A 15,221-nucleotide genomic window follows, 5' to 3' on the forward strand; every position below is an offset into this window, starting at 1 on the left:
CCATTTTAGTTGCTTTTGAGCTCTTGCTTCTAAGATTTATTTGTCGGTTCCGATGATATACCGCTATGCGAGACATTTTAGGGGAAGGGGGCAAAATACTCAGCAGCTGGATCGTATTTTTCAACGTGATTCCTAAGCAAGTCCAAAATTTCGGTAAAATTGCTAAAATTACAGGTTAATCAGTCTAAAATCGCGGTACTATTGGTAAAACTGACCGCAAGACTGTTTTAACTGGCCAAAAGATTGAGGAGAGGAGGAGTCCCCCCAAAATTAGTGGTGGAGCCTCTGTGTATTGAATTTCTAGCAAAAGAAAAAATGAGATTAAGGGGAGTAGTGAAAAAAACTTCGAAGTCAACTGTCGAGTCACTTTGTCAAGCACAAAAGTTTTACTCATGTAAGACCAGTATTTTTGTCACTCGTATACAATTTCTTGTACTTACCAAGAAAATTTTTAGCCTCAAATTTCCAGACTTGTCCAAAACACCCTTCACCAAGTATCCCCAACATCTTTAGATGAGTCCTTGGAAATTCCCATTTATCATCTGGAGGTTCCGTATTCCTCTGGAATATGAAAATAAGCTAGTGAAACAATGACAAATACAACACTAAGAACACTTCAACAATTTAAATCATCAATCATTAGGTTATATCTTTATTCTGGTTTGGCAAATTCTGGTTTTCGCAGTTTTATTTTGATTTTTCATGTAACAACTTGTGTAAGCAGGGAAGCAGGATGAACTTGCATTTATTCTCAAAGATGATCTTCTCAAAGGATCTGTAGAGCTGCTATCACGCCTAGATGCTGCATTTGACATTTTCACACTTTGTGTTTCTCAGATTAAATGGGGTAATCGCCAACAATTGTCTTCTAGGCTGCTGTCATAGCGAGAATCAACAGGGAAGTTTATATTTTAGAAGAGTCTGATCTTTCTGAACTACACTGCCCCATAGGATACTGCGAATGACTTTTTGAAATTATTTCAGGAATGAGAACAAGTTCGACAGAAACAATATTCCTTTGTTTATGGGTAACTCAGACTTTAGAGATACGAAACAAAGAAATTAAAGAAATAATAATGTTTTTATAATGACCTAAGAGTAAAGAAATGGAACACAGTTTATCCCCTCTCTCGTCTCCCTTAACACAAAAACTTCAGGTTTTTACCCTCATCCTCCCCTTAGCTTTCCCCCGAAAGTCCCTGCAAGTTTCAACTTCAGTTTGCTTTTCCAATGACTTTGATCCACACAGTTTCGATTAATTTACCTGCATCCCCTCCACTAAACCTCAAAGGGAAAGGGACCTTTGTTCCACTAAGGAACACCGGGAAAGGGGGAGGGGAAGGGTGCGAATTTGCTTTGTACTTAAAAAAAACCGTTCAATAGAGTTTTAAAAATAAATTTAAAAATGGACGTTAAAACTTAGAACGAAAATAAAAATATTTTTTTTCATATGAATATAAAGATTGATATTGAAAAGAAAAAGATATATAATATCCTATATATGAGGGGACTGACAAAATTTATTTATAATGCAATGGAAATACAATAATACACTATGTTAATTTACTTCAAAAACTGCTTGAACTGTTAAATAGGGGAGGGGGTATATACGGGTTACATACTGAGGAAAAAAGTCACTTCTTATCGAGAGAAAAGAAAAGAAAAATGACGCTACCTAAATCGTCGTTTGTTATGTTAATGTTATGTCAGTACTTTCCAGATAATGTATTAGAATGCAACAAACGTAGCCTGTGTGTAACTGCAAGTATTTTATTTGCAAAGTGTATTCTAAATATTTGAAGGAAGGATTTTATCGTTTAATGCAAACTCACATAAATGAATACTATCATTTTGCACGCATTGCTACAAAATATTAATTTTTTTTTTCTTTTTTACGCTACTCTTTTCTTGCAGTATTATAGCAAAAATTCAAATTTTATCGTAAAACGTAGAAAATAAGGTGGTTCCAGCCCTCCTTTAACTCATAAAAAGAATTATTCTCGTAATCATTTGAAATTTACTTTCATTTGAAGATTATGTTTCCATTTTCTTTTTGTTGGCTTTGATATTCGATTCACAGCTATCATAAAATAAAGAAGACAATATGCTATCACCCCTTCTCAAAACTCCATTCGCTGCTCAAAGATTCAAAGTAATTTATCAAAAGGCTTTAGTTTGAAAACTACCGTTCCCAAACCGCACGTATATTGCATGTTTAGTCCCCATATATTTCCCCAAATGATGAAAATCTAAGTCAAAATTCCGCGTTCACATTGATCTGTAGGATTTATCATGAAAGGTTTGAAAATGTGGGCTTTTAACAGCACCGCTTTTTTTAAACAACCAATAAGCATTATCAAAAAACTGTCCAGTCGTTTTTCAGGGGACCCTTCCGTCATTGCGGAACTAAAATTAAAACAAATTCAGCAAAAGACTTTTCGACTATTCTAAAATCTCTTTTTTTATCAAAAATTTAAATTCACCCAAAACAGCCCTAAATACTTAAATTTCCCATATAACCAATATAAAATACCTTATATTTGCTTTATTTTACGAAAAAATACACAACATTTTAGCAAGAATTTTCATTTCCATTTTGGAATATTTAACTCAATTATTTTCACACAACCTTTTCTAACTGGAGGAATTTTTATTTGCTTTTTTGTTGATTTATTTTTTAATTTAGGTACACTTTTTGAAGTTCAAGGCAGCCTTCCCCAGGAGAACCGCCCAAAAACCTTTTTGTAATAGCTGGTGGGCTATTATTACTTTAATGTATAATGTTACACTTTATTCCTGTTGCTATTACCACGTAAAAGATGTAAAATATGTACGGGCGGCAGCAATTCCTCTGAAAATGAGAGAATATGTATTTAAGTTTCTGATAGTTGTGAGACGATTAGCTGTTTCGAGATTTTTACTCGATAGAATTTTGGCCCTATTCGGGAAAATATTTTGGAAAAATATCTGAAATTAACCAGAAATCGAAGTAAGTTTTGATTAATAATAAACCCCCTCTATCCTCTAAAATTCTTAATTTTAGTTCCAAAATTGTGGTTTTGGACAAAACTGACAGATATTACTGCCACGCTGTTTCTTTTATCAAACAGTTCGTGGTAACGAACTGTAGTAAGGAGCGACCCGGCTCAATAGTAACCAAAACTCTAAAAAATAGAATTTTGATGCCAATACATACATCAAAAGAATCGCATTTTAATGCTGATTTTAAATATATAAGTTTCATCAAGTTTAGTCTTACCCATCAAAAGTTACGAGCCTGAGAAAATTTGCGTTATTTTAGAAAATAGGGGGAAACGCCCCCTAGAAGTCATAGAATCTTTACGAAAATCACACCATCAGATTCACCGTATCAGAGAACCCTACTGTAGAAGTTTCAAGCTCCTATCTACAAAAATGTGGAATTTCGTATTTTTTGCCAGAAGGCAGATCACGGATGCGTGTTTATTTGTTTTTTTGTTTTTTTTGTTTTTTTTTGTTTTTTTTCCCAGGGGTGATCGTATCGACCCAGTTGTCCTAGAATGTTGCAAGAGGGCTCATTTTAACGGAAATGAAAAGTTCTAGTGCCCTTTTTAAGTGACCAAAAAAATTGGAGGGCACCTAGGCCCCCTCCCAAGCTAATTATTTTACCAAAGTCAACAAATCAAAATTCTGAGATAGCCATTTTATTCAGCGTAGTCGAAAAACCTTATAACTATGTCTTTGGGGATGACTTACTCCCCCACAGTCCCCGTGGGAGGGGCAACAAGTTACAAACTTGGACCAGTGCTTACATATAGTAATGGTTATTGGTAAGTGTACAGGCGTTTTCAGGAGGATTTTTCTGGTTGGGGGAGGGGTTGATAAGAGGGGGATATGCTGGGGGAACTTTCCATCGATAGTTTGTCATGGCGGAAGAAAATCTCCATGAAGGGAGCGCAGGATTTACTAGCATTATTTAAAAAAAAATGAAAAAATAAATATGAAAAAGTTCTTTCAGCTGGAAGTAAGGAGCAGCATTAAAACTTAAAACAAACAGAAATTATTACCCATTTGAGGGGCTCACCTCCTCCTAATACGTCGCTCTTTACGCTAAAGTATTTTTAGTAATTTCAACTATTTATTCTACAGCTTTTGTGATTCTGGGGTCATTCTTAATGAATTGGGACAAAATTTAAGCTTTAATGTAAAGAGTGAGGATCTGACAAGGAGGGAACCCCCTCATATATGTAATAAAAATATGAGAATACAAAATTTCTTTACTTAAGCTAATTTATAAGTTACGTAAATCTTTTACTAATAAAAATATTCGTAAAAAAGCAAAAATTCTAGTTGCCTTTTTAATTAACCAAAAAACCGGAGGGCAACTAGGCTTCCTCCCCCGCTCTTTTTTTCTCAAAATCATTCGATCAAAATTATGAGAAAGCCATTTAGCCAAAAAAAAAATGCAAATTTTGTTTTAATTATTCCTCTGCGGAGAGCCAAAATCAAAACATGCATTGATTCAAAAACGTCCAGAAATTAAATAAAAAAAACAAGTTTTTTTAACTGAAAGTAAGGAGCGACATTAAAACTTAAAACGACCAGAAATTACTTCGTATATGAAAGAGGCTGCTTCCTCATCAACGCCCCGCTCTTTACGCTAAAGTTTTTTACTGTTTTAAAAAGAAGAATTGAGAGAAAGAGTCAATCTTTAGCGTAAAGAGCGAGGCGTTAATGAGGAAGCAGCCTCTTTCATATACGAAGTAATTTCTGGTCCTTTTAAGTTTTAATGTCGCTCCTTACTTTCAGTTAAAAAAACTTGTTTTTTTATTTAATTGCTTCAAAAATTTACTTTAATCTATCATACCCATTTTCTCGGTATTTTTATTTGCCGAATTCTGCTTCAAAACTGCACTACAACTTTTAAATATCCATTCAAATGAACCCTTTCCTGGTATCGTATGATCAATGGTTCAGTAGATTCCCGATGTTGAAAAGAAAAATAAATACATATAAAGATGCATCCGTGAGAATCCTCCTCAGACAAAATGCAAAATATTTACTTTTTATATAAAGGAACTTTGAATCTTCAGAACCAATCTCAGAAATGTGCTATGTTGTAATTTGATTTCACTTTTTAGAATGTCATATTTACCTGTAAATATTGATTTTGACCAGATTTTTAGATGTGAATATTCTTTAATAAGAAGAAAAAGTTTTATATGATTAATTTCTTTTGTAGTTAGATTAGGTACTTTTTGCGTTGAATTCTGTTTTTTGTGCGTGTTCGTACTGTTGTTAATTTCCTTGCTTGTTTGTTATTTATTTATATTTTTGTGTGTACATGGCCCATGGGTTTTTGAAATACACTTATCTATCTATCTATCTATCTATTCAAGCAATAGATCTTTCTTACTTTTGAGAACGGGAAATATTTCGGGGAACAATATTTGCTGCAAAAAAAAAAAATCCAACGAGAAACAATTCAGCGATAATTTCCTGACTTCTGCAGATTTTTCTCTTGATAGAAACAATTGTCTATATTCTTTTTTTCTCATTTTGTTTCTATCATTATCTTATTTTTCCTTTTTTATTGTTAATTCTTCTATTTTTTGTGACTTGCACAACAAGGTGCTAGGACAGTGTACATAAGCAAGGAAAAACTTAAATGACCAGTAAACAATGAACAAGTTAAAAGAACGGTGATTGAAATAAGCAGTTCTTAACAAAAACTGAGTTGCTCAATAATTTTAGGCATTACTGTTATAAAACAAGATACAATTTTGATATGTTATTGAGGGTATCTAAACATTAAGGACATTTTATTTCCAAGAATTTGAAACTCTTATCCTTAAAAGAAGACTCTGTGATAAATGCAAATTATAGTTGAAATATAATCAGAATAATAAGGATTTGTTTCTACATAGAATTCAACAATGGTCTTCAAACGATGACTATATGTCTCTTGATCAAATATTGTGTGTGAGAGAGACTTTCCGAAATTAAGATATGAGACATTAAATCTTCCAATGAAATAAGAAGTTGAGATTACAAAGTATATTAGCTTGATAGTTTATTTCAAAGTTGAAAGAAAGGGAAAAGTAAACACAGCCTGCAATCGATAGATTTCATATTAAATAGGACGATTAACATTTAAGAAAGGAATCTACTTCATAAAATAGATACTAGAGGATATTGCTTTCTCAATTCTCAGAAATCTTTTTCAACAGCCAATAGTAAGCTATTCATAATTCGACTCTTTCTTATAGTGTATACATATTCCATTTCCAAGAAACCATTAGGCAAAGGCCACAGAAAAGTTGCAGTCACTTCTTCATAGTTTCAAAGAAAATGCTAAGAAAAAAAAAATATTCACAAGGATTCATCTACTTTCCTTTGGAATGCTAGCTAAATTAACCAAAATTAAGTGAGGAAAAACGCTCTGTGACATTTAAGGGTGTGTGCAAGGGTGTATAAGGAGTTGGGTATAGCATTTAAAAATGATAATGTAGAGAGAAAACAGATATAATATTTAAATATAGCAGTGGACAAAAAAACTTTAAGTAATAAAATGCGAATATTTCGACTCCACTTCTTGAAGGCCATTATCAATGAAAAAAATTAATTAAGATAAATTAAACATAACATATAAAGAAAAAGAAAGAAATACCAATAAATAAAACTCACATCTAAATAACTTCCAACAGACTGTTAATGCAAATATCTGTCAGAAACTTGCAAAGTTTCTGTTGCATGGTGAGGGAAAAAAAATTGTGATGTTAGTGTTAAAAGGTTAGGTCTGTTTTGTTTTTCATCCCATTTTTTCACTCTTGTATCTTGATACGTACTTTTTGTCTACGAGTGTTATAAGAGTCATCCGCCACATCGGAGGTAGTGCAAAGGAATTTTCTGAAAAGCTCCGTATAGTATAGATGTGTTTCAGTGAGAACCTGATGTGTTTCTACTTTATTTTATTTTTGCTACTGTAACAAATGTTTCAATTTCATAAATGGAACCCCCAGCCTCTTTATTAGTCGAGGAGGCTGTAGAAAGGCCTGAACAAAGTCTACAAGAAGCGCTGAGGAGAAGGCATGAAGGACGATTAAGACGAATAGACCTTAACAGTGCAGTATCCTATTTTCTGTAGCCAGATGGCGAACTATCTGACCTAGAAATGGAGGAATCTGAGGACGAAAGCGACCCTCTTTTTGAACCAGCTGAAGAAGACCTTGACGGTTGTTGCAAAGATAGCGACGACGAATATGATCTACCACTCAGTCGAATAGCCAAGTCCCACATGAAGTCTGCGAAAGTACCTCGGGGTGAAGCTAAGGCAGACCTGACATCAAACTCTTCGGCAGACCAGAGGCGAATCTAGAAGAAAGCTCCAGTACACGAGAAGGACGTCAGTTGGGAAGGATACATTATAAATCCCGACTCTTTGCTGGTGACTCCAAGTGCCTTCTTCCAGAAGTTTTTCGACTCGGTCATGATAAGCAGTCTTGTAGAAGAGACAAACCAATATACCTTACAAAAGAAAGGCTTGGAGCTGAAATGCACATTTAAAGGAATGGAATAGCTCCTCAGAAATATTCTGTTTATGGGCATCGTGAAGCTGCTACGTACGTCGATATACTGGGCAACAACTACACGCTATCCTCCAGTCGATGACACCATGACACGTGACCGCTTTAAGAAGATACGACAGTTCTTTCACGTAAATGACAGCTCCAAAAACGCTTGTTTTGCTTATATTTTGTGCTATATCAGCATTTTCACTTTTTTCCGTTTGTCGAGTTTTAACTGCTTTTTTTTGTTATTTCTTGATTTTATAATTTTTTTATTAATAAAAATGCGAACATAAATTATTGCTTTTCAGATTATGCAAAATATTTCTACAAAAAGCTTAAACATACCGACTATCGTTTTAGTGAAAACTGCGCTTTCTTGAGTTTTTTAAAGAATTATAATTGTATGTTGAAAGTGAAAAATATTATTGCCGGTGAAAGACCAATGAGAGCCTTACAAATTATTCTTTTATTTTATGCTGACTACTCACGGGTTTCTCAAACTGAATGAAAATCAAAATTTAGCAAGATCTTTATATTTTTCCCGGTATAGCAAACAAAGGCTCGGTGAATGAAAATATTGCTCTCGTCTGAACAAAATAATGCAAAATGTATATATATTCTCATAACAGAAGATGCATTTGATTTTTAACCGAGCCTTATACCAGGTGAATGAATACCCATATCAACTAAGCCGGAAACAGTTTGTTTTTCAAAGGACAAAACAGTTCGCTTTCAAATGTTGCTATTGAGCAATTGTTTGATATTTTAAGTTGTATTATGTTTTGATTGTAGCATCAGTTGGGTCAATCCTGGGACCCCTCCTTTTCATTATTTTCATTGACCGAGTGAAGCATTACCTGTCATCCTGTTTGCAGATGACACTTTGCTCTTTCTAGATGCGTCTTCCCTTGATGTTTTGGATAATAAAATTCATAACGCAGTCTCTGAATTTCTAACTTTTTCTCAACAAAATTTTTAACTTTTTTCATGATATTTTCTAGACTTTCGATAAGTGCTGGAAATGATCAAACCACGATTTGAGGAAATATGATAAAAAGAGTAGCAAAAATTTAAGAATAGAGCTGTAAAATTATTATGGGAATTTTACGATTCTGATAAGGTTTCTGCTCAAAAGCATTTTAAAAAGGATACGTTAATGGATATATCCCAAATTCGAGATTACCAAGTCGCGATTTTATCGTATAAATATTTGAAGCACATCCCTGCTTTTGAAAATCTTTTTACCTTTAATAGAGACCGTCATGATCAAAATACAAGAAAAGCTGATAACTTAACTCATGAGTTTAGAAGTATCACTTGGGCATCTTTTGTGATTCGGCATTATGGTCCCCATGTTTGGAATATATTGCCGGAGTGTGTGAAAAATACCCCTAGTCTTCAAGTCACGGGCAAAGAAGTTTCTTTTATCTCGTGAGTGATTTTAATGTTAAGCCCGCTCCAGGTTGTCATTCTAATCAAGGCATTTTCCTGATTTTTTTTTTTTTTTTTTTGCTGTTAGTTTTTCTTGTTTTCTGTCTTCTTCTTGTCTATTCCTCTTCCTCTTTTTTCTTTCTTCTTCATCAGTTGAATTTCTTTTGTGTTGAGTAGCGCGATATGAATGGGGTTTTAATTAGCCGCGGATGACAACCTCACTTGCCCTTCCAAACTTATTGCCTTTCTTGGCAGGCGAATGGCAAACAGTTTTTTTTTTTCTTTTTAAATAAATGTATATCTCATATAACTCATAAAGTTGCTTTTTAGTTATAATCCATGATTGGAAAAAATTGTAGTAGCAGATAACTTCGAAGACTACACTGCCTTTCCATGACGAAAGTAAAACAGTTCAAAATAGGGATGATACCTTTTTATTGACAGTGAAATATAAAATTATTTAACTGGATATTTCGAACACATATACAGTGTTCATCATCAGCAGTAAAACTAAAAGACATGAATAAAAATAAACAGAATTTGTACCTAATAAACTAATTACATATAGTTAATTGCTCTTATTTTTTTCAATGCAACAGCCGAGGCAAATCTCCTTGACCTTTTCGGTTCCGGTTCATTAGATTTAACTGACGTATTACGTGGACAGAGGTCATAGCTCTTAGGTGAAGTGATATTTACTTTATTTGACCTCAGTAAATTATCATAAATTGAGTTCAATCCAAATTCACCCTTATCTCTGTTTATGGAATTATTCTTGAATAGAATTTTTTTAATTTCGATTGTTTCCCTGAAAGTTTGCTTTAAACCTTGGTCCCTAGAAATCAAAGAAACATTTTCAAACAAAATAAAATGATTTGGAAAATTAAAGATATGCTCCGCGAGGGCCGACGTGAAATCTTCAGGTTTGGTATTTTGCTTTAAAGACGATGAAATGGAATTATGATGTTGTAGCAATCTCGTTCTTAAATTCTGGTTAGTACGTCCCACATAAGAGCTTCCACAAGTACATGGAATTTTATAAACCCCACTTTGTTGCTCTACGAAAGTCCGATCCTTTCCAGAATTTAAAAAACTTGCCAAAGTATTACTACCTCTTAAAGCTACCTTTAAACCATTATTTTGTAAAATTCTTTTCAGTTTTTCACTCAAACCTGGAACATATGGTAGAGAACAAAAGATATCTTTCTTTTCTGTTGTTTCCAGAATATCGTCAGAACATTCTAGAAATTTTTTCCTTCTTTTCGAAAAAGTCTGGTCAACTAACCAACCCGGATAATGGTTACTTATTAAAATGTCTTTTAGCAATAATAATTCCTCCTCAATGCATTTTGGAGAACAAATTCTAAAAATGCGGTCAGTTAAAGATATGATTAAACCAATTTTTACTTGGCGGGCATGACCGGAGAAAAATGACAAAAATCTGTTATTGTTAGTAGGTTTTCTGTAAATCTTAAAATCCAGACTATTTTCATTTTTTAAAAGAAGGACATCCAGAAAAGGAAGTTTATTATCCTCTTCTAATTCTATTGTAAATTTTAAATCCCCTCCCCAAAAATTAAGATGTTCTAAAAAACTTTTTAATTCCTCCACCCCCATAATTCCATACTGAAATTATGTCATCCATATATCTCCCCCAAAATTTATGTTTTAAAAAATATGAATCTAACGCTATTGTTTCAATATTTTCTACAAAACAATTTGCTAATAAAGGACTTAAAGGGGCCCCCATAGGTAAACCATTTACTTGTTCGAAAAAACCCCTCTGAATTGAAAAAAATAAGAGAACATATTGCACAACCTAACTAAACTCATAATTACACCGACCTCCAAAACTGTTTCACCACCAATTAAGTCCAAATTTCTTAGTATCTTTCTCTCAAGAAGAATTTCCGCGGCTTTTACATCAATACTCGTATACATTGACACTATGTCGAAACTTGAAATTATAGAATTTGAAGAAATCTCAACTTCTTTTAGTTTTTTTTACAAATTCTGACGAATTCTTAATGTAAGAAATTTGTGTAGACATGAGTGGTTTGCACAATGACACTAGCCACTTACTCAGAGCACTTGTTGGTGACTTGTTACTCGCAAAAATTGGTCGTAATGGCAAATTTGGCTTATGTATCTTTGGAAGTCCATATAATTTAGGGCACAAAAAACCTCTTGGTAAGAATTTGTAGAAAAGTTGAGGTGTAATCTTCCCTTCTTCCTTCAAACTCTTTAACTCGTTCTTAAACTTCTTTGTGTATGAGTCCGTCGGGTCAAAAGAAAGTTGTTTGTAAGTTTTTTCATCTTTCAGTAAAGCGTTTAATTTTGAATCGTAGTCCTTGGTGTCCATTACCACTAAAGTGTTACCCTTGTCTGCTTTTGTAATAATAATAGATTCATCCCTTCTTAAATTATTAAGAATCTTTATGTCTTTGATAGAATTGTTAGGGATTTCTGGTTTTAAAGCAAACTCTGACAGGGCTTTAACAGTAGAAGGGCTTTAACTCCTCAAATTCATTGAGGAGGAATTATTATTGCTAAAAGACATTTTAATAAGTAACCATTATCCGGGTTGGTTAGTTGACCAGACTTTTCCGAAAAGAAGGAAAAATTTCTAGAATGTTCTGACGATATTCTGGAAACAACAGAAAAGAAAGATATCTTTTGTTCTCTACCATATGTTCCAGGTTTGAGTGAAAAACTTAAAAGAATTTTACAAAATAATGGTTTAAAGGTAGCTTTAAGAGGTAGTAATACTTTGGCAAGTTTTTTAAATTCTGGAAAGGATCGGACTTCCGTAGAGCAACAAAGTGGGGTTTATAAAATTCCATGTACTTGTGGAAGCTCATATGTGGGACGTACTAACCAGAATTTAAGAACGAGATTGCTACAACATCATAATTCCATTTCATCGTCTTTAAAGCAAAATACCAAACCTGAAGATTTCACGTCGGCCCTCGCGGAGCATATCTTTAATTTTCCAAATCATTTTATTTTGTTTGAAAATGTTTCTTTGATTTCTAGGGACCAAGGTTTAAAGCAAACTTTCAGGGAAACAATCGAAATTAAAAAAATTCTATTCAAGAATAATTCCATAAACAGAGATACAGGTGAATTTGGATTGAACTCAATTTATGATAATTTACTGAGGTCAAATAAAGTAAATATCACTTCACCTAAGAGCTATGACCTCTGTCCACGTAATACGTCAGTTAAATCTAATGAACCGGAACCGAAAAGGTCAAGGAGATTTGCCTCAGCTGTTGCATTGAAAAAAATAAGAGCAATAAACTATATGTAATTAGTTTATTAGGTATAAATTCTGTTTATTTTTATTCATGTCTTTTAGTTTTACTGCTGATGATGAACACTGTATATGTGTTCGAAATATCCAGTTAAATAATTTTATATTTCACTGTCAATAAAAAGGTATCATCCCTATTTTGAACTGCTTTACTTTCGTTAATTGTAGTAGCGTTCTTTTCAGAACCAAAATTGTCACCCAAGGTGAAAAATTGTCATAAAACGTCCCTTTGTTGGCAGCCCTCAGCTTATTCCCAAACCATTTTACCATTTTATGACAAAAACCTGTGAAATTTCACAGGAAACCTGTGACAATGGCAATACTGGCTTCCTTGCTGTTAGGGGACATCCTGACTTTTTCCGTTGTTTTTTTTTTTTTTTTTTCAGTAAAGCACTATTTTTAAAATCCTACAAATAGAGAGAAATATCACAGGCTAGTATAATTGATCTTGTTTTGTATGTTTTTCTTACATATTCTGCAAAGAAATAGTTATTGTATGTTTTAATTTTCAACTTCACTCGTTCCTTCCTCAAGAACAATGTTGCCTTTATCTAATTGATTTTAAAAAAGGAAATTTTAAATGGTCCTTATATTTTTGTGATACAACATGAACAAGATGAATAATCTCATAGCATTTATCTTATACTGTTCTATAGTTCTTGACGTACGACATTTTTTTACATTGAATTTTCCAAGCCTCGCGTCAACGAATTTATTTTAAAAAAGTATGCCTAACAAGTCTGCTTTTCGAGATAAAAAGACATTTTGACCAAAAAAAATATTTTCTTGACATTGACATCACAATAGACAATTTTAAATGACATAAATAGGTCTTTAAGACCCCATTCTCCTTAAAGTTATATTATTTTTTATTTTTTACTCTTCTGATTCCTTAGTATTGTAACATATGATGGATTTAACTAAGATGGACCTAAGTATGAAAAAAAGGTGAAGGAATTAACTAGAGGGGAAACATTCTTCTTGGTTATACTCTAAGCCTTTGTAATTAAAACAAAAAACAATAGTTTTTTCAAGATATTCTATAGGAGATGCAATCAGCATTCCTTCCTCTCTGGTTATGTCATTTCAGCTGCACATGGGATACCAATCTTCAATATTTTTATATCTGTTTTTTTCTTAAGAATGGGATTTATATTTTTCTTAACCTTTAATGGTTCATGCAAAAAGTCATTTTTTTACTTTTAAGGATCGTTGACAAAATTGGCGAAGGGCAGAAAAAAGTGAATGCCATTTAGGTTGCCCTTTTGAAAAAAAGTGACATCTGCTCCTTAAAATTTCTATTCATGAAAGAATTTTCCTGAATTAAAACCATCATGGAAAACCACCAAAAATGCCAAATTCCAACGGTTCTTAACAATAAAAATGGATAAGTAGACTTTTTTCGTGAAGCATTAAAGGCCGGAGAAATATAAATCTTATTCTTAAGAAAAGAAACAGATCTGCAAAAAAAAATATTTTAAGATTGGTCTCCTGATGGGCAATTTAAAGTGATACGGCCAGAGAGGAGGGACTCCTGAAAGCACCTCCTACTAAAATCTTGAAAAATCTGGTTTTTCAAACAGTTTGTTGTAACGAACTGTAGTAAGGAGCGACCCGGCTCAATAGTAACCGAAACTCTAAAAAATGGAATTTTTGTACCAATTGTTACATCAAAAGAATCGCATTTTATTGCTGATTTTAAATATATAAGTTTCATCAAGTCTAATCTTACCCATCAAAAGTTACGAGCCTGAGAAAATTTGTCTCATTTCAGAAAATAGGGGGATACACCCCCTAAAGTAATAAATAAATAAATATATTCGCAAATTTGATGGCAGGCCGTTAAGCCTCTACAAAACAAAAATCTTAATTTGCATTTCTTCTAAATTTGCATAAGGAGAAAATGTCACTTGAATAATATTCATCAACTTCCTTCTTGAATGTCCGTAGGTTTGTGGAGCAGATTACTCTTTCTGGTAAGTTGTTCCAATGGTGAACAACTCGGTTGCCAAAAGTCCATCGGCCCATGTCCTTGTAAAAGCGTTCTATACTCACTTTGTACTGATGTCTTCGGAGATGATTTTTATTGAACTGCACGATTCTCTGGGCTGGTACGTTATCATAGGCTCCATTGCAGAGCTTGTAAATTTCAATAAGATCACCACAATGGAATCTATAGGCGAGGGTTGGGATTTCAAGCTTTCTAAGCCGCTCTTCGTAGGGAAGGAAGCGTAACCTGGGAGAGAAATTAGTTATCCTCCTCTGAACATTTTCGAGAGCATCTATGTCCTTGTTGTAGTATGGTCTTGTAGAACAATGTCCATACTCAAGAATCGGGCGGACAAGGGACTTGTAGAGCGTAGCAAGCATTTTGTCGTCCTCGCACGAGAAGTTTCTTCTGATCATACCAGCAACTTTGGAAGCCTTCTTGACGACAGCTTCATAGTGGCTACTGAAGTTCAGTTCAGAATCCACTAAGATGCCTAGGTCTCTTTCTTCTCTACTAAGAGTGAGTGCAGCAGAACCAAGAAAGTATGAGGACGAAAAGTTTTGTGGACCCAGAGTGAGGATATGACTTTTCTGGGTATTGATTTCCATGATCCACTTCTTCATCCAGTCATCGATTCGTTGGAGATCCACCTGCAGGTGGTGAATGTCTTCACATGACGAGATGGCACGATAGAACTTTGTGTCGTCCGCGTAGAGAAGGATGTCAGATTTGATGCCCTCAACTAGGTCGTTGATGTAGAGATTAAACAGAAGGGGGCCGAGAATTGACCCCTGGGGTACTCCGCTAAGAACTTCTTCTTCGGTATTGCTGAGACAACCTTCTACGCACACAACTTGCTTTCTGCCAGTTAAGAACTCCGTAATCCATTGAAGAAGACTGAATGAGGACCCGGATGAGGAGAGACCGTATTTCC

General features: G+C 33.9%; 1 protein-coding gene across 1 annotated transcript in view; it reads right to left on the reverse strand.

Moving 5' to 3' along the window:
* Positions 1-15,221, reverse strand: part of LOC136032215 (tyrosine kinase receptor Cad96Ca-like) — a 102,018-nt gene that overhangs the window by 48,190 nt on the left and 38,607 nt on the right. Inside the window, exon 5 of the mRNA XM_065712427.1 lies at positions 441-561. Within this exon, the coding sequence (XP_065568499.1) occupies positions 441-561 (121 nt within the window). The remainder of the gene's footprint in view (positions 1-440; positions 562-15,221) is intronic.

Source organism: Artemia franciscana, chromosome 10 (genome assembly GCF_032884065.1).
Source record: "Artemia franciscana chromosome 10, ASM3288406v1, whole genome shotgun sequence".
NCBI classification, from domain to species: Eukaryota; Metazoa; Arthropoda; class Branchiopoda; order Anostraca; family Artemiidae; genus Artemia; species Artemia franciscana.